The sequence below is a fragment of the Paroedura picta genome, chromosome 11 (genome assembly GCF_049243985.1).
Source record: "Paroedura picta isolate Pp20150507F chromosome 11, Ppicta_v3.0, whole genome shotgun sequence".
NCBI classification, from domain to species: Eukaryota; Metazoa; Chordata; class Lepidosauria; order Squamata; family Gekkonidae; genus Paroedura; species Paroedura picta.
In genome coordinates this window covers 17220366-17241214 of record NC_135379.1, presented here as the reverse complement: position 1 = coordinate 17241214, position 20849 = coordinate 17220366, and the positions used below count along the sequence as shown (strand labels likewise).

At 38.9% G+C, this 20849-nt stretch overlaps 1 protein-coding gene across 7 annotated transcripts in view; it reads left to right on the top strand.

The window, feature by feature from the left end:
* The window catches only part of CACNB2 (calcium voltage-gated channel auxiliary subunit beta 2), a 134731-nt gene extending 116811 nt beyond the window's left edge, over nucleotides 1–17920 (top strand). For all 7 annotated transcript variants that reach the window (XM_077304222.1, XM_077304220.1, XM_077304225.1 and 4 more), the window contains 7 exons: nucleotides 1278–1358; nucleotides 1795–1853; nucleotides 3947–4056; nucleotides 11648–11799; nucleotides 12029–12124; nucleotides 13491–13676; nucleotides 15895–17920. In XM_077304222.1, the coding sequence (XP_077160337.1) occupies nucleotides 1278–1358; nucleotides 1795–1853; nucleotides 3947–4056; nucleotides 11648–11799; nucleotides 12029–12124; nucleotides 13491–13676; nucleotides 15895–16380 (1170 nt within the window). In that variant the 3' untranslated portion in view covers nucleotides 16381–17920. The remainder of the gene's footprint in view (nucleotides 1–1277; nucleotides 1359–1794; nucleotides 1854–3946; nucleotides 4057–11647; nucleotides 11800–12028; nucleotides 12125–13490; nucleotides 13677–15894) is intronic.
* Nucleotides 17921–20849: the final 2929 nt, after the last annotated feature.

Sequence of the window (20849 nt, the reverse complement as noted above, 5' to 3'; positions counted from 1 at the left end):
ATCCAAGCAAAACAAGAACATCCCCGAAACAAATGTGTGTTTCATGTTTTAGACAGCTTTAGAAAGCAGCTTGTGTGGCTTTGTGTGCTGTTGCTGTATTAACGTTTGTCTTTGTTTTCTTGTTTGTATTCTACCTTATTGCTTTTATTGTGGTTACACCTGAGACATGTTCAGTTCTGAAATAATGAACAGTGACAACTTTCCACGATGCTCACTGGTGTATTTACACTATGTAGGCCCTTGAAAAGTAGATCTGGCAAACCTACTTTTAAGCTTTTTACAGGTTGGTGGTTTTGAATTTGAAACATTTGTGTTCTGCAAATGAACAGACAAAACTATGAGTTTTTCAAAGCTACTTTTAATGCTCATAGTTAACTCTTTTTTAAAATAAAAGAAATATTTTTGCCATATTAGTATTTAATTGTCTGAGACATCTTAACACATTTAATGATCAGTAATTCCGTCATAAGTTTTGCATGATGCATCGAGTAAGTAATGTATTAATTGGTATGTACTACCATGCAGTGCTTTCAAAATTGATAAAAGTCTTCTCAAGAGAAATAAATTGTTGTACTGGGTATATAGATCATTTTGCAATTGATACCATCATCCTTATTGTGAATTCACAAACCAGTAACCCTGAAATGCAGAATTTAAAATGTGAGTAAAAAACTCTCTGATGAGCCATGAGAATTCACAATAGGATCATTGTGCTTCAGTGAACTGAATATTTACATTGATAGCAATTTCTTCCAGTTTGTTTGCCTTTCAATGCCATCCTAAGAAGAGATATACTTTCCTAAACTCATTCAATGGAAACTCTGTTTAAGATGGCACAGTTAATCTTTCTTCTCCCTATTTACTGTTAGATTTCAAAACTCTTTTGACTGAAATATCTGCCAGAGTCCAATTACAGTAGAATTCTGCAGATACAGTACACTGGCCATGGTGAAAGCATGGGGGGTCATCATACAACTACATTAGACTGGAATTCTGGCTCTGCTGATTAGTTTGATGGTAGAATAGTGATATAATTTTACTTAAACTGAATAGTAGACTATGCCAATGAGAACCGAGTGAATAAATGAATAGCATATTCTCCCAAGAATCAGTAATATTGTTCAGTACTTTCAGATTTGTGGGGAAAGGCCTGGAATGGGAAATCAGCATTTTAGGTTTCCAACTTGGTGACATTTCTGAGTATTCCACTAAATAAAATAAACAAAGAAGTAGTTTTTATTATGACCTGAACACTGAGTGTTTTCTTTTTTTATCAGACAGAACACATCCCTCCGTATGATGTAGTGCCTTCAATGCGGCCAGTAGTTTTAGTGGGGCCTTCCTTAAAGGGATATGAGGTAAGAATGGACATTTTGCTCAAAACAATGTACTTTCCGTTTGTTGTTGTTTTTTAAAGTGCAACCTTTTAAAATCCCAATGACTTCAAGAACTCAGAAGGGTGTAACTCTGCATAGGACTGCATTGTTCATGCTAAAGAGAAATAGTGTATAGCAGCATCAAAATAAATATGAAAGTTATGGGAGAAGGAAAAATTAGATTATTTTTGAAATAATTCTTTGTCTTCTCTAGTTTCTGTGTGGACTAAATGAAATTCAAGATCTTACATGCGAATAATATATATTTTTTTCTCTTAACCAGTGCATCCATTTTAATGTGGTTCTTGTGACATGATAACTAATGTTTTAACTAATGTGAAATGATAACTAATGTTTTAACTAATGTGAAATGATAACTAATGTTTTATCTATTTGTCATGATCTGTTTTGCTTTTAGGTGACAGATATGATGCAAAAAGCATTATTTGATTTTTTAAAACACAGATTTGAAGGGCGGTAAGTACTTTAGAATCCAGAATCATCTGAAATATTTTGTAAATCAAATATAGATATCTAAACGGAAGTCCCTTAAACTTCCTTTACAAGTCTTCATTAAGAGTGTTCTTTTGAGCCAAAAGAGCTTCCTCCTTTAATGCCGCAATTTGCTTTGTACTAAACAAACAATGAAATTTCTAATGGTACTTATAGGTTATGTTTTCAAATCAAATGAATTAAATATGGTTTGGTTTATAGTTCATGCAAAAATATAATCTCAGCAACAACATCAACAAAAAAATTCAAAGAACGAGTGAAACTGTGATCAGTTTTATAATGCTCTGGAAGAATGTGACCTCTGTCCAAATATGGCTAGCCAGAAAGTTTAAAGATGGGACAGTGCCAAATAATGAACTCTGACTTGAGCAAACAAAATAAGCATAGATAAAATCTTAATGCAGACTTTCAGTGCGCTGTATACTGAAATAGATGCACTAAATCCTGTGCCTGGATGAGTGATTGGAAGATAGTTTGTAGAAACTAACCCAGCTAAATCTTAATACCCTTCTCTGCAACGCAGTCTCTTAAATACATGCAAGCTGCTACATGGCCTTCCTTAATATGCCCTTCCAGAGCTAAACATCTCCAAGATACTTGGCTACATTTCTACAGGTTTGATCCCAAAGTGTTCTGTGTACAGCGCTTTAAAAATTGACCACTTCACATGTTTACAAACAACCAACAATACTTGATTTTTTAAAATATAAATTATCCCCCCCCCCCAAGCCCATTCCAAATGAAAACAGTGAGGGAACTCACCCAGCTAGCTAGAGAAAATAAAATCCCCTTTCATCTACTGGAGGTTTTCTGTTGAATTATGTAGACTTTCTTCCCAAAGATACTCAATAATTTGTTTTAAATGCCATACTCTGTGCAAGATCAGTCTTTGCTGATCATAGAAAAAAGATGTTAAATAAAGGGGAGTGGTTGGAGAAACTAAAGTGTACAGTAAATTGACCTGACTGTTGTATGGTAAAAAGATTTGAACTGAACCCAATAACAGTTTATGAGCCATTTCCGCATGAGGAAAATGTTTCTAGACAGCCTCTCGCATGTTGGCAACATATATTGCCCCCTCCACATGACGTCGCCAACATGAGGTCACTGTCCAGTAACCGGGTCATGATTTGGCCATTTTAAGATCATGATTTTGGAAATCCAGAAAACTGGATTTACCACCCTAAATCGTGTGAACTACCAGTGAGCAACCAGGAATAAGATCATGTGGAGGAAGAATTGTGTGATAGTCTAGGCAGTTTTTTCCTGCCCTTGCTTCCACCCTGCCCTCTTCATTTCCTGCTTTGAGTAATTTTTTTGAATGGCACCATCCGTGTTGCAGTGGGACCACAAACCTACATTATCCAAGGTGAAATAAAATCTTATTTATAGTGTCCATGGTCTTCTTGAAAGCAGGCAGGCAAAAACAGCTCTGTTTATGTTTTCTGGAGGTGAGAAATGAGCTGGGAAGGGGGGGTGATCTGGATGCCTCCTCCCGATCATACAGGGGTCTGAGCAGTTTGATTTAAAGCCAACCATTACTGCATAGCAACACGGAAGTTTCTATTTTTTAAAATAAATTTCAGAGCAGAGAGGAAAATTTCAGAGCATTCAATCTATGAGAGAACTGCTGTGCTTTGATTGGTGGCTTGTAATTGACAAGCCAAGGAGCGGGGAGAGTAGTTTGTCTTGTTTTCGCTTGCAGCCTCGTCAAGAGCCTCACAACAGGGCCCAAGGAAAATGTGGGAGGGGTCTCCCTGTGAGGAGGGTTATTAATGTGAGATTTACCATCCTGTATTTGCCAGCAGGAAGCCACTCGCGTTTTACCCCTCCATGCGGAAATGGCCATAGAACTGCAGATGAACTTTTTAAGCTTTGTGTTTGACTTTCTTTTTACTGAATAATTTTTTTATTAAAAAGAAAAAAATATTTAAAAATAACATCTGTGATGTGGAATGTGAAATGTGTTTTGTTAGTTGTTCTTGTCTTCGCTATTTATGTAGTATTTTTTTAAATTCCTCAGTGGATAACAATATTATTCTTCTTTTTACGTTCAGTATATCAATCACACGGGTCACAGCTGACATCTCGCTTGCCAAACGCTCAGTATTAAACAATCCCAGCAAACATGCGATAATCGAACGATCTAATACAAGGTCAAGCTTAGGTGAGTGTATGAAGTGATAAGATCACAAATTGTGACTCTGTAAAGCTCTAAGATATTACAACTGTTTGCTTTCTCTGAAAATGGGATCCTATGATAATGCCATGTGATCCAGGGACATCCATTCTGAGCACTGGACAGTTGTTTATGAGCTAGATTGAAGACTATCAGCTACCGTCACAGTTCCTGTTAAAGTAAATGTCGGTGCATTTCTAGATCATACTGGGAGAACATATTAACTACTTTGCTAATGTATCTAAAATTAATGTCATGTTTCCAAATAAATTTCTGAAGATTATTCCTATGGTAAGTGTTGGTGAGATGACTTCTATAGCTGAGTAACAAACCATTAAAAAACCATTAAAAACCATTAAAAAGCATAGAAGTTAAAAAGAAAATTTATCTAGCATTGCAAAATAATTTTAGATATCTGTATTTCACAAGATATCAGTCTGGTTTTGATCAAAGGATGCATAGTAAACACGTGTAATTAAACAAAGAACACTCAAATATAATGATTATATTACAATTCTTGCAACTCAGACTACTGTAAATTCCTGTTTGAGAAACTGAAATATGTTAACATGGCTCTAACAAATTTATTCTGATCTTGAATTAAGTGGAAAGCTAAATTTTAGCATATTGATGGCATAATAACTCTTTATCAGGCCTTTCCACATTTGCAGCTGGTTTTTAAACTCCCCAGATTTAAAAGTTTGGCAATTAACTAATCAGAGAAGCTGAATGAAAATAAGTTTCTCATATTTATGCAACAACAAAAACCCTCAGTGATAAACATCACTTTGGCATTTGCAGTCAATTTTATGGCAAAAACAGTATAGCTGTTTTATGTAGATGAAGAAGCAAAGCAACATATAAGTTGTCCACCCTTATTGACAGTCTTTGTCATGAAAACTTTTTTTTTATTCTATTATCATTGCTTTATTAGGTCTTTGGCTTCCTGAACTCTGCCCTTCAAACAGAGTAGACAATTGCTGTTTCTCTTGCTAATCATTAATCAGTAGTTTATCTCCCATTGGGCCTGCTTAAGACCTTGGGTCAACCTGAAGTAAGCTTAGATTGGGCTTTAGTATTTCATATTATATAGTATTCAGGAAACGCATAAGACAACATATTCCTTTATATTCAACAAAAAATCACTAATACAAAGTCTTATCTTCTTTAAAAAACCCTGCAGTTTACCTAAACAAAAAATGAAGTCATTTTTCACCCAAGTGCAATGGAAATTCGTAGACGTAAAAGAATCATTTTATGTCACCCGTTATTAAGGATCACGTTCAGATAAGCATGAAAAAGTTTATCAACTGGATATAAAAATTTACATGCTATGTTTATGAAATAGAATACCTATGCCAGTGACGTTAATGTAGGCCAGCTATTGCTACTCTGTTCATGATATATAGATGGTGACCTATTGCTTAATAGACTACGAACCACATTCCATAGATTGAATATGCTGGACCCAAACTGAAAAGTTCTTGAAAAGTTTTTCAAGGCGTATTTCTTCAAGAAAAGAGAGTTTATTCAGATCACATGATTAAAATCCAAATTGCCGCATGTCTGTATGTGTACATGGCATCTGTATAAGTTGCTGAATCAAAAGTATGGCTTTTGCTTCATTTCTTTGTCTGTCTCGAGAACCCCAACATTTTTTTTCTTGTTTGTTCCCATATATGTTACATTTCTAGCTGCTCTTATTGTAACCTTATCTCATTCTGTATGCTTTGGACAAGAACCTGATTGTCTTGAGTTTTTCCATTCTTTGCTTCATTAATGCCTTCCTTTTCCAGATGTTTTGGGTACGTATATACGGTTGTTAACTTTGTTCCCCTTCTTTGTGTGTGATCAGTATGTAGTGTACCTCACAAAGCTGCTATCTGTTTCTGACGGCAGGTTTCCTATTGGTAAAAAACAAAACAAAAGAACAAGTTACTGGGCAAGTTTTTAAAAACTAAATTACAGTATTTAAGCGCCTGAAATTAATTAGCAATTGGCAAGAAGGTCAATTAATTTTTTTTAATTGGATGCCTAAATTGTGAACTGAAAATCTGTACTCCACTAATTCAAAATGCATTAGTAAAGAGGCAGTGTACCCAAACAGATGTATGCAGCTGTTTGTGAACAACATTTTTCATTGTGCAGATATCACTATGTATGCACACTTTTTTGTATGTGTAAAAAGTACTTTGCTTTGAAAATGTCATCCTAGAAGCATTGTTCTTTGTCGCACGTAGATTGCATTATAGAGAACAGCCTAAAAATGTATGGAGATTTTGTGTATGTACCATTTGTGGTGCCCACAATTTATTCAGTATCTCCTTTTCTCTCCCCAAAAGTCTGTATTCCACCCCTATTGCATACACAGTGCGGCTAGAAGCATTCCAAATCTATCACAGCAAGAAATTAAAATTTCCATGGTAGTATTTCTGACATGTTACTATTTATACCAATTTACAGTAATTTTTTTTAAAATGCTGGATAACTCCAGCCTTTATTTTATTTAAAAGAGAGTATAGTAGAAATAAGAACAAAAAATTATACTTCTATAACAAGTCAATTTACCCTACTAACATATTTGTTAATACCTATGCCTATCTGGATAAATATTAATACATATTTAGTTAATACATATATACCTATCTGGCTAAATATTGTGAGAAATACCCCCAATGTTCTTCAAATTCTTCTGCTGGTCTTCTATTAACTAGATTAGTAAACTTTGCCATTTAGGTCAGTTCTCCCAATTTTTCTATCCAGTCTGTTATTTTTGGTATATCTTCTTGTCTCCATCTTCTTGCAAGCACCATCCTTGCTGCAGTTGTTGCATGAAAGAGAAAAAAACACCCGCTTTACGAGGGAGATTGTCAGGGGGTAATTTTAGGAATCCACCATTGAATTATACACAGGACCTGGTTTTTAGCTATATTATTTATTTTTATTTATCATACTTATATACCGCCCTCCCCGGAGACTCAGGGCGGTTTATATAAGAACAAGGAACAATACATAAAACGGTCTATAAATATTAGGAGAAATATCTAACATCTTCATAACTGAGATTACATTACAGCGTTTCTAGGATGAAAATCAGTGCCCAAGACATGCTGATAATAAAATAAAGCCCCCCGCCCCGCGCGAAACACACACCTTAATTCCTTTAGGGCTGTACCACTCATGGCCATAACATGATTGAGTCATGAATTTCAAAGTCAACATACTCAGTGATGAAACAGTTATGAGGCTATGGGCTCTATTTTTACTTTTACTCTATACACCTTTAAGAGCCATTTATTTACTAGTCCTCTGGGAAGAGCAGACAGGCAAAAAGAATCCTCATGGCAAGGCAAATTTTATTTGTGGTGGCATTTTCTATGTAGGAAAATGCATGAATCTGAAAAGTGATTTACCCCATGATGAATGTTCATATGCCTACTTGGAATACCACACAGCAGCAGCTTGGTGACACACCTGCCATTTCCTGCCGTGTTCATCAGTAAAGGTAAAGGTAAAGGTATCCCCTGTGCAAGCACCGAGTCATGTCTGACCCTTGGGGTGACGCCCTCTAGCGTTTTCATGGCAGACTCAATACGGGGTGGTTTGCCAGTGCCTTCCCCAGTCATGACCGTTTACCCCCCAGCAAGCTGGGTACTCATTTTACCGACCTCGGAAGGATGGAAGGCTGAGTCAACCTTGAGCCGGCTGCTGGGATTGAACTCCCAGCCTTATGGGCAAAGCTTTCAGACTGCCTTACCACTCTGTGCCACAAAAGGCTCTTTCATCAGTAGGGATCTACAAAAAGTGCCTGAGCATGGTTGACAACTTTTATTTGTTGCCAGTACTACCCATTTGCTGCTACCCATTCTATCCCATTCTCATCTTCATTAGCAATATTTCTGTCCTCTATTTTTCCCCAATTCATTGAACTTCTGTTTCCTGCTCATAGTACATATTTGTGCCATCAATAGAGACAGAACCGGTGAAGCCACCTGAACAGATGAAGGAAATGAACAAGAATAAAAAAAGTCCCAACATCCTGTCCCACAAGATGGATGTGATCTCTACCAAATACCTTGTGTCTGGGTACATTGCATCTGTAGACCTCCCCAGCCCAGTCTGATAGAACAGCGTTCCCCAATCCCCAGTCCAAGGACAGGTACCAGTCTGTGGATCAGTCGGTACCGGGCCGCGGCTCCTCCTTGTCCTCCTCCCCGGCTGCTGCCTCGAGGGCTGCCCTGCTACTCTGCTGCCAGCTCACCTTTGGTGTTCTCCAGCAGTTGCCATGGCTGGGGCTCCCCCTCAGTGTGGCACTGCACAGCTGCTGCTGGCAGCGCCTCCCAGTGGGTGGCGGGAAGTCAGGGGCACCAGCAGGAAAGCAAGTGGAGCAGGGTCTCAGGCGGCGGCAGCAGCGACGATGTCCCTTGGCGGAAGACTACCCCCCCCCCCCCCGGGCCTCAGTAAAATTGTCAAGTGTTGACTGGTCCCCGGTGATAAAAAGGTTGGGGATCACTGTTAGAACAATAATGCTTAGCTACGTAAGGCCTTCTTTTTCTGCCTACTGAACAGGAGCGGAAGAAGCACCGCTACCATCTCACTAGTTTGGAAAGTAGCTATAATTAGATTTGTCGTTGCCATAGGCAGCTTGGCAAGTGGATTTGTGAACTACTGTAACAAAAAACATGCAGGTTTTACTGAACATGCTACATAGCATATGAGAAATCTCATTTTCGATAATACAGTCGCAAGCAATGCACATTGGATATCCCTTTTATTGACACATTTATGTTCTGGCAGTTTGATCTTGCCAAGAATCTCTCCTCTTCTTATTGGGGTTTATAGCATTTTCTCTTTTGAACATTAGTTGGCAGGTTCTTGGTTTAGTCCAGAGTTCTCCAGACCTTTTGAGCTTGTGGCCAGCTTTGGAATTCTGATACCGGGCGGAAGGCAAAGTCACAAAATGACTGCCAGAGGAGGTGAAATGAAAATATATTATTGATAGCAATTCTTCAACATTTCGGGCAGAAGTTGTTTAACAGTGTGCTTTGTTGCGGATTGGCTGTGCACATTGGGGACCCCTGGTGTAGGAGACCCTTCATTTTGCATTTTATTGCCCAACAGATCTCACTGGTCAAAAATATTCTTTGAAATCTGTTTTTGAACTTTTAGCTAAATCCATTGTCATCATTTGTCACCCCTTGTATTTTGAAATGTGGTTTGCAGAAATGGCATGTGATGCCAGAAACTGGGTTTAATCCTGTAACATTCTGGCTGTGAAATCAGGATGATTTCCTCCATTTAAGGATTGTGTTGTTTTCTAAGGAACACATTGGTAACTTTCAAGCTTCCCCCCACCCCCTAGAAATGGCATTATTTTGTTCTGCCACTATTTGAATTTCAAACATTCAATATGGAATTTTGGGCACAGCTGTAAAGGAATAAGACTGTATAGTGTACAGATGATCTTCTTGTACAGTCTTTAACAACAATATGCTGTGTTAACTTTATATGTAGAGAACGCAGATGTTCCAATTCCGCATTTGTTATCCAGATGCATAGTTGATGTGGATATGTATCCAGATGTGCCATACTCATCTGGACCTCATTAAATATCTGCTGAGGTGCAAAATTACAAGCTTCTATACAAGTCACACAGAACATATATAATTAGAGCTGAGACAAAGTAATTTTTTTAACCCTGAAACATTAACTGCAATTATTATCTAGGAATATCCAGACAAAGTAATTAGATACTTCCGTGTGGATTTTTGTATTTCATAATGACATTTGCTGCTATGCCTTTGCTGTTCATGGAAAATTAATGCTCTCTCTCGTATATTTAGAAATCAGATCATTTATTTTTATTTATTTATTATATTTCTATTCAACCCTCCCTTTTGGTTCAGGGCTGTCTACATAGAACACAGGGGATGTGCAGCATAATTCATGACATCAAGTAAAACTATAGTAACAGTAGTTTCCACTAGGTTTGGGTCCTTCGGCGTCCAAAGTGGCCATTCGTGCCCAAAGAAGCCAGGGGGGGGAAGTGTGGGTGTCGATGTGGCTCTGTTCCCCCCCCCCGTGCTGCGGCACTGATTTCCACTTATAACAGTTTCTATAACACTTCCTGTAACATTTCCATATAACAGTTCCAGTGACAACATGAACTTGCTAACTATGATTCCACTGGTAGATCAGTTCAGGATTCAGAACATGAGTAGGGGTTTTCTGGGGGCTCAATAAATGCTTCTGTTTAGGTCGACCCCAACCAATCAAACCGGGCTCAACAGATTAGAAGCTGTCGCTCTTAACCACTGCCTCAAGTTGAATCATACTATAATTTGCTTCTGTTTGCATGAAGTAATGCTCATATGTGCTGGTATCAGGGTTGTGTGCGGTGGCGTCTGAATCAGCCGTTCAAGGCCAACGCAGCCAGTGGCAGGGGCGGTGTGCGTACACAGGCGCACAACAGTCAGGGTGGCGTGGAGGCAGCCATTGCCATGGCTCCTCAGCCACTGCCACCACCCACAACCACTCGCCGCTGCCACTTTTCGGCTACTTCAGAGGGACAGGGCGCCCGTTAGAGCAGCTGCAGGGGGCAGCCAGCAGGTGGGCGGCGAGGGAGGGGCCACAGCACCTGGAGGAGCCTCTGGAGAGACTGGCCTGAGGGCGAGGCTTGGCAGTGGCATGGGCAGACAGGATGCACCAGCAGCAGGCAGCCACACGGCACGGCAGTGCAGGGCTTGGGGGACGGCCATGGCAGCAACACTGGGCACCTTGGAAGGCGGCTACATTTGCACCGTGCTGGGCCACCACCTTCCAACTCTATGATTCTATGATTCTAAGACTGATGGCTTGAAGTGCCTCTTATTGTATGGAGAAAGGAATTTTGCATGGCATTTAGGTGCTTAATTGACCTGAAATGAAATACTTTTAGCTACCAGAACTGTATTTTTCAGGGCATTTCTATTTTATAATCTGACTACAGCTGGTATCAACCATATATGTAGTTATGCTGTCTCTTTCAATACTGTACCAGTACTAGTATTTCTACCTGTCTGTGCAGAGGGGGCTAGGAGACAGGATAGGAATAATGAAGAAACATTAGCGGGGCAGGGGGAGGGGATGCATTGAAAGAAATGTAAATCATTCTGTTTGATGCACGCACAACTTCTTCAGGAGTTCTACTGTGTTTGGCTGGATGTTCTGCATGAGACATGTATTGGTTGGAGATATATCTACAAGTTTGTGCCTCTCAAGCAAAATACCAAATTCCCTAAAACCATTTTCTCAACACCTAGATCTCATGATTAGGAATAAAAGGGACCACAGCATTTTAGCATTATCAGCCACCCTAAGAGTGGCAAGGCTGTAATGTAAAATCTCAAGAACCATATTTTTTACTTTAAACAAATTGTATTCTATTTAAAATAGTGTATATTTGTGTGTATGTGTATATATTTTAAAAGCTGTTAGACTGTTGCAGATGCTTTGCACCCTAGCGTACCATTTCAGCAATTACTGCAAAATGTTTGTTTTTGAACACTGTCTTAATAAGGTTTCTTTTGCTTTTCTGCAGCTGAAGTTCAGAGTGAAATTGAACGAATATTTGAATTAGCACGAACATTGCAGCTGGTAGTACTTGATGCTGATACTATTAATCACCCGGCTCAACTCAGTAAAACTTCTTTGGCTCCAATTATAGTATATGTAAAGATTTCTTCTCCAAAGGTAAATATTTGTAGCCATCTGCTCACACGTGCTTCCAGTTCACAACCATCAGTTAATGGGGTAGTCACCACACACAGATTTGCTGCATTGCTGACCATGTGAAAGGCATGAAAGAATTATCTCCCTTTGCATAAGGACCTTTTTGGCATCGGTAGTTTCTTTCCACAGAGTTCAAAGCTGACTCTTTCTTTATGCCTTCATAATTTAACTGCATCCTTCTCTTCCACAGGTTTTACAGAGGTTAATAAAATCACGAGGCAAATCTCAGGCTAAACACCTAAACGTTCAAATGGTAGCCGCTGATAAACTGGCTCAGTGCCCTCCAGTGAGTTATTCTTAAATCAGACTGCTGAAAATACATTATTGCATCTCTCTTCCTTCCTTGCTTGCTTGCTTCCTTCCTTCAATGCGTATACATGTTTCCAATAACACACACCAGCTCTTTGGCAAGGTAAACTGGCGAGCCTATTTCCCAGCTTTACTGGCATGGCTCTCCTAAAGGGATCCATGCCTGGAACCCAAATAACTGGATTGATCTGTATGCACACTGCCTGCTTGCATGTGCAAGTCTTCTCTCAAGCCATGGCTGAGCACATCACTGCAAATAAATGTAATTCAGATCTAAGAAGAAAATTTCTGGACTGCTTGCTCTTCTCACTCTTTTAATGTATGCAAATATGTAGCTGCCACAATTAAACTGTTACTTTTAATGAGTAATGAACAGCAATAACTTTTTATTGTATTGCTGGTCCAACAGCCTATTTGCTTTAAGACCTAGATGGGAATAAATAAATGTCCTATTTTGAACAAGTTCCCACGTGCTGGGAATGCCATAACTTTCCCTGGCATCCTCGGTCCCTCTTTTGTAAATAAATGTCTCCACCACGCCTCCATATATTTTAAGCTTTTCATTGGCAACTGGAATCATGCCTGTCAAAATGGTTGAAAATTTTTCAGGATAGTAAAGTTTTGAGTGCTTTAAAACTTAGTTCTTTATAAATTGTCACGAGTTTTATGACCACAGTTCAGTCAACATGGTTACTTAAAAAAAAATTATTTCAGATAGAAACAAGATTAAACAGTGAATATAAGAAACAGAATTGTCATAGAAATAATAATATCAGTACACCTTTAAAGCCATATTTGCTACTTTTGCATATATTAATGTATAATAACGCCATTGTTCTTGAAATTCTTCCAAAGATTTGCCATTAACCAGATGTTAATCTCGCCATCTTAGAAAGTTCTCCAACCAGTATATTACTATTGGAAACTGTGTTTTTCCAGACCTTTACTATGGCAATCCTGGCCACAGCTGGGGCATGGGAAAAAAAAGATTCGAGCTTGGTGTGGGGTATTTTCTAGCATCACACTTAACATATAGTCAAGATTCATAGGAAATTTTATATTCAGCATTGTTTCTAATATAGTATGAATGTTAATCCAAAATGTCTTTATTTTTTTACAATTCCACCACGTATGATAAAAAGATCCAATACTTTCTTTGCACCTCCAACTCTTAGGATAATATTCTTTAGACATTCTGCTGATAACCTTAGGTGTAATATACTATCTATAAAACATCTTATAACATGGTTATTGTTGGATCATTATTAGGTTCGGTTTATGACTTTTTTTTTTTTTTTGCTTTTTGCTCCAATGGCGATATGACTAAACTACCCCATTTTCAGGAAATGTTTGATGTGATTCTGGATGAAAACCAGCTTGAAGATGCTTGTGAGCATCTAGCTGACTATTTGGAAGCATATTGGAAGGCCACACATCCTCCTAGCAGCCATTCTCCCAATCAGCTCCTAACTCGTACCCTGGCAACTGCCACTCTTCCAGTCAATGCAGGTCCGGATGCTGACTTACAGGTAAGAGCCAGTACCATTCACAGGCATTATAGTGGCTGTGTTTGTCTTGTATGCAACACTGGTCCCCTTAGCTCAGCCTTTTTCTAGTTTTTGGCCATGAAGGACCCCCTGAAATATTTCTCAGACTTCAAGGGACAACAACAACAACACTTTATTTACAGTCATTTGGACTAGAACATAAGGAGCCCTGGAAGAGGTGACATGCCCCTTTAGAAGTAGGATGTGGGAGCCAATCAATCATTTACTATTTTAATTGTGGGAATTGTAGTCCATGGACATCTGGAGGACCACAGGTTGACTAGCCCGGCATTAAGGCTTTGGATACACAGGAATTTTGTATGTGTTTGAGTTAACATATATATTCATGAAATACATTTGTGGAATGCTAGTTCATAGAACAAAACTCCTTAGCATGGAGGAAAGGGAGGTTATTTTGGCAGGTTATTCAATCCCATTTATTTATTTATGTAATTTTATTGGAGGAAAGTTCTAGCCAACCTTTCTCCCAAAGAACTAAACTGAGACTTGATGAGGATTTTTTTTTATAGAGAGAAGCATTTTGTTAAACACCCAGACTAATATGAGTAATAGAGAACTCAAAAGCTTCCACACTGTTTTGTGTCATAACCATGATTTGCAGGCCTTTGTTGCTACAGATACACAAGGCCAGCTACGCCTCAACAGCGTTAGGGAAATTGAATTCTATAAGTTCATAGGGACTCCGGTAATTATAAAGCTTATATGATTGGTGAAGTATGTTTGGGACACTGAGCAAGGCATACCGTACTCATGACTGTTTTGGGGTAAAGAGGAATTGTGAATATGGTTTTCTGCAATATGGGGAGTAGGGTTGGCTGCTTTGGCGGCCAGAGCGGCCGTTCATGCCCAAAGCAGCCAGCACCACAGCACGGGGGGAGGGGCAGTGCGTATGCTGGCACACCACTCTGGTGTGTCGTGCTTGCACTGCCCCTCCCCCCATGCTGCTGCACTGGCTGCTTCGGGCCCAAACAGCTGCTTTGGCAGCCAAAGCACCCAACCCTAATATGGCTTAAAGCACCAGAAATCCCAACATTACAATAGTAGTGCAAAGAAATCATCCGAGAATGTTTCCAAGATTCAAATTTGTCAGATTTAAGCTTAAAGCCATGCCTGGATCATAAATTCAGATCTGAATCTATGCAGTTAGAGCTAATATCACCCTGAAATCCAGATACTCTTGGCAGCATTTAGGGGAGAATACTTATCACATATGTGACTGCAGTTTCTGCTGAACCTTTTTGCTTAAAAAACAACAACAATAAATTCAAAGAGAAAATAGAAAATAGTTCTGAATGTGTCTTATTTTGTTAAGCAGATTAACCCAGCTACCTAAATATAGATGTTTTAAGAGCTACTGAATACTTTGCATTTATATAGCATTAATACAACTGCAATCTTAACCTAAGGTAAATAATCACAACTGTTAATTTTTCAGTGATTTCAAAGCGTGCTGATGAAGATTAGGTTTGATTGTGTTTGGTAATTTTGATTTAATACTTTAGTTCCCAATAATCTGCTAGGAAATTAAATGGCAAGTTTACTGTGTCTGCATTTTCTTGGCAATGTCCGTTGTATTGGCACCTATTGGAGTGAATAAATTATGAAGACAAAAAGGATATCTTACCACAGCGACAATTCCATTTAATTACCTAGAAAAATATTGTTGTTATAAGTGCTTTTAATACTGGATTAATATTTGAAAGATAAAATCCAGGTGCTGCCTTTACACTGAAGCGCATCTTCTTCCTATCGTTTGCTGTAGATCTTTCCCATTATTGCTTGCTTTCCAGTGTGTTTCAGATCCTATATTAGCTACTTTGGAATCTGACTTGCCTCACTGCCAGATCTATCTTCATTTTCTTTGTGATGTCTAATGGGAGTTGGGCCAAATGGAATGTTTTTAAATAAAGTCACCAGAGCTCTGTCAGTAAATATATGCTGACGTTTTTAAAAATTGAGTTTTACTTGTATGTAAATATTTCCAGCAAATGCCGAACTCCTAAATAATAAGTTCCACAAAGGTTGCTACCTGTAGCTTGCTGCCTAAAAGCACTTCTCGAATAGCACTGAGTATATCAGTGAGTTTGCTTTTGAGTAACAAGTCCAAGCACTGTAACATTACTGATTTAATGGGGGCTTGTTATTCCTTGTGGATTTACAATTCTCTCCTACTAACCAGGGCTCTCCAGAAGACCAGATGAATGAACAAGCAGCCCTTGAACGAACTGGTTCCCAAGGCGAAGAAGAAACACGGGCTGAGCCCTCCAGGAAATCTCAACACCGTTCTTCCTCTTCAGGTCATCACCATAACCATCGTAGTGGCATTAGCCGTGGACTGTCTAGGCAGGAAACCTTTGACTCAGAAACACAAGATAGCAGAGATTCAGCCTATGTAGAGCCAAAGGAAGACTACTCACATGAACACTATGATTCTCATAGAGATCACAGTCACAGGGACGAATCTCATGGGAGCAGTGATCACAGGCATCGAGAATCAAGGCATCGCTCAAAGGAAAGGGACCGAGAGCAAGACCACAACGAAGGCAACAAGCAGCGTAGCCGCCATAAATCAAGGGACCAGTATTGCGACAGGGATGGGGAAGTGACAAATAAAAAACGCAATGACGCAGCAGAATGGAAGAGGGAAGTGTACATCCGCCAATAACATTTGCCTCTGGCAGTCTTGTGTTTCCTCGAAGTTATATATGACAAAAGCCCCTTTTGGAAAAAAAAATTCTGGGTTTTTCATTGCAAATCACGTGGTATCCTGTATGCTGATTTACATTGCTATTGCTTCCACAGCAATAGCATAAAATAGAATATTCATTTGGATTAGTGCTGTAACACTTTGGCATAGTACAACTACAAAGCTCCTAATGTTGTACTGTGTTTTTTTTTTCCAAAGCTGTTTTTGGTAGCTGCCACTTGAACAATATCTGTTGCCATCAAGATGTTGTTAGTGTTTTTTCAGACAAAATACAATTGATGTTTTATCAACCTCCCGTGTTTTTTCAGCCAGCCAAAATCAGCACATCCCAAAACTGAGGCTTTCATCTATTCTGATTAAAAAAAAAATTATAGGCACTTAATTTGCTTATTGATTCAAGAGCCACTTTCTGTTGCTTGTCCCTCTAGTGGACTCCATTTGGGGACAGAATTCAGCCTTGCCTTACACACAGGGGATCATGAAGTCAAAATCTCTTTTCTATGTACTGGTACTGTGTACTGTATAGACAGTTTATAAATGTTATTTCTGCAAACACCTTCTTTCATAAGATTGACCGCACTGTTTTAGAGTCCTAATGCCAAGTCAGCAGATTTGCTTTTGAATTACTGGCAACTGGAACCAGCCTCATTCAGGAAATTTGTTAATGGTGTTCACTCTAGACACGTCTCTAACGGAAAGCTTGTACCTTAGTCCAAGTACGAATGAATGCTTTAGATAAAGGATGGAATCTCCTTACCATCTTTGCATTTTAAATCTATGAAACAATCAACTGTTCTGTGCTGCACTTTACACACTAATCACAGTGGGCACACAGATACCTTTTCTTTGTGGACTTGATAAATCACACTTGACATGGAATGTAGAAGTGTGCCTATGTAAAATGATGGAGATGGAAATACGTAATATAGGAGCAACTGCCAAGTGTACACAAGACAGTCTTAGGGCCAATCCCCAGATTATGAAGCAAAGCTCATTGCACATTTAGGTACTCAGGCAATATGATCTATGCACACGAGGATGGCAATATTCAAGGAAAGCATTCTTGGAAGATCACAGGGTTACTTACCTCCATGCTAGTCTCATAGAAGTAATTTGCACAATCTTCCATGAATGCCCCCATCAAGTGTTACACAATTCATGTGAGCACCTTAATGTGCAAATTAGCAACAATTCATAAGCACGCTGATCAGTCCTGAGAACATAAAAAAACGTCTGTTCTGTCTGTAACTCGAAAGTCTAAAATTCAGGCAAGCACCATGAGGAAGTTTGCAGCTAGAGGTAATTGGGAAAGTGTTAATCTGCCGGCTCTTCATTGAGGATCCAGGGAAGTTAAAAACACAGGCAAATGTGACTGTGAGTGTTTCACTGGAATTGTACAATCTTTTTTTTTTGTGTTTTAGAGTATTTGTTTTAGTAAGAAAAGTTTACACCGCTTGTGGAGAGTTATTTTGTTGGAAAATAAATTTTTTGTAGCTTCTCCACTTTTTCTATACTTCATAATGTCTTTATGTTGATCAGCTTGTTCTTTTGTCCTCCATTGCTTGAGTTATTGCTGCCAGAAAACTGCTATTAACAAATTACCCTACTTGGCAAACTTTGACAGAAGCAGTCTAAAAACCAAATGGAAATGGACTAATACAGGCTTTCAATCAAGGCCAGTTAACAGCATGTAGCTTTTCACTGGCCCAGTCTACACCAAACTCTGCCCAACATCTCATCTGCAAATAAATTATCTCAACATACTTATTAAATGAATGAGTACTGGATTAAAAGGAGGGAAGACTGTCTAAATATATGGAAAAAGGTACCATTTTGATTTTTTCTGGTCTCAAAAATGCTGAATTTCTCACATGGATTTCACAGTTCTCCACAGCTTAAGGCAGGTAGAAACTCATTCTGTAGTACCAAAGAAACATAGCCTGAACATGGACATGTACAACTGAAGAAGGGTGACTTATAATGATGGAACTTTGCTAATTGGCAGGTGGGATTTGTATGTCTTCCGCCTGCTATTGAGTATTACCAGTTTGGCCTCATTGACTCTCATGAACATCTAAAATTATACTCCAGTTCTGCTAATACAGAGTCTCCCATGGTGTTCTTCTGCTTTCTGCCTTAAAAGGGACTTCTGTGTTCCAGTTAACACTACAAGAGGTCCAAATTACTTCAGCTGTTTATATTTTTTTAGATAAAGTTACCACTGTGTCTCTATCCCAGAAGTATTTAGTTTTTGCATTGTCATAGCCAATTATGTATAACACTTTATGTATTTTTAACAGCTGGCAGATAGTGTCACTTTTCTACCCTGGAACACCTTTTTTCTCTCCCCCCCTTGTTTAAATTGAAGAAGAGTTCTGCAGAATTCTAAAGTTCTCTTGCTCTTTTCAAACATTTTAGGTGGCCCCAAGAAAAGGTATTACACTAGTACTTTGGGTTCCCTGCTATGTTTACATTAACTCCAATATTCTACCCAGCAATAATTTCAATGCTTGGTATTCTCAATCTGGTGGTTAATACCTATCTCTGTCTCCCCCCCCCCCCCCACCCCATTTCAGGTTATCTGAGCAACTGGTTGTTTAGCAGAATTTCACATTCTTCATCGGCTATGAACAGAAATGGTATAGCAAGCATCCATTAGATAGAATTGGTGACAATATTGCTGAATCCAGGAAGTCCAGGTTTATTGGCTTGTTTCATCTATTAACTAGTTTCTAGTAGTGGATGCATGTCATTTGACAGCAACTTCAGCAATTAATTTGATCATCTTGTTCATAACATTTTTTTGTAAACCAGTATTCCTGGCTTCGAACTCTTTTTTTTTACAAGGTTATGCCACGTTTTGGTAACATGAAGCTACTGACCAAGAATTTAACACCAAAAGTATAAACAGGATTTTAAAATAATCCAATAAATATATAAAGAGCTTCTGTGAGAGAAATGCCTATAATATGTGATCTGTTTTACCTACCATGTTGTCATAATACTGAGGATTTATGTAGGATGCCAAAAGCAAACAAAACGTCTTGCCCTAATAAGATTAAAAAGGTACAAAGAGAAGCAATGGAGGATTAACATACAAATAAGGGTGTGCTGACTTACAATGTTGAACCATAAACAGGCAAGGTGAATTTATGTTGAAGGAGTTTTGCTGCTAAGTAAATTAGAATATGAAGCATTTATTATTTAATCACACCCTGCTTCCATGCAGACTTTGCAACAGCTTTATGATAAAAGCAAGACATAACGCTCTTGCATAACGCCCTTTGGGGTTCATAATACGGACGTGCGGTTCTCCCACCACAGTCTGCACAAACTGCTGAACTATCTTCAAGCTTAAGAAAGGGTCCCTGGATTCAGCTGCCGTTCCCTTCATTAGGCATAAGAGTGCAGTGCATTTGAGAAGAACCAAAAATAGTGGAATTTGCTGCATGTCTGTATTTGTAGAAGAGATGGTACTGGGTGCCTGCAGAAGAAGAGATCTGGATACTATGGCTGTTAGGACTACAGCTGCAGAATTCCAAAGGTTTTTAACATGGGAAAGAGCCTGCGAGGCATACAATGCCATACCAAGAGAACACTTCTGAGAAGGATTTTGCTCTGAGTGGAAGCAGTGGGTGTTCTGATGGGGGTCCCTATCCTAGGAAATGGCCTGTACCTGATTGGGTTATTTATTTATTTATACTCTGCCTGGCTCACTGGGACTTTAGGCAGGTCACACAGAGCGAGTGAATGCAATCAATGGATTGGGACCTTCAATAAACCAAGAAATTAGGACTGTAGAAACCTGAAGCCAGACAGACATCTAAAAAAAGGACCAATACAAAGCACAAGTACTTACACAACACATTAAACGATGCAGAAAATGACACAGTAGGATCCTGCTTACAGCAAACTACACAGTAATACAAACCACGGACCCTAATAATGTAACCACCTAACCTTGTGGATTATTTTCTGCCGCACAACTCTGCTGGGTAGTAAGTATAATTTATTCACTATAATTTGTTTAATTCATCCTTTGTGAAGTACAGTTTCTAGATGGCAAACATAAATCTGTTTCTTTCACAGAGGCCTAAGCCTACAGACCTATTCCATGGATGGAAGGGGCCCTCTCTCATCTTGCCACCCATGTGAAAGAGAGAGAATGCAGCGTCGCCCGGATTACAGCTAGGATACTCATCATCAACACACCATGAACATTTCAAGAATAAAAAAATCAGGTAATGAATTTTGGGTACAGAATGTCCTACATTCACCACCCTCCTTCACATACAAAGGTGTTTGGCTATATAGCTGTGACAAGCAGCACTGTCTACAAAGTGCCTTGCCTAGCTTTTTCATAACATTACACTCTGAAAATAATTGGTTGCTATTTATGGGTCAAGAGCCTCTTGTGGCGCAGAGTG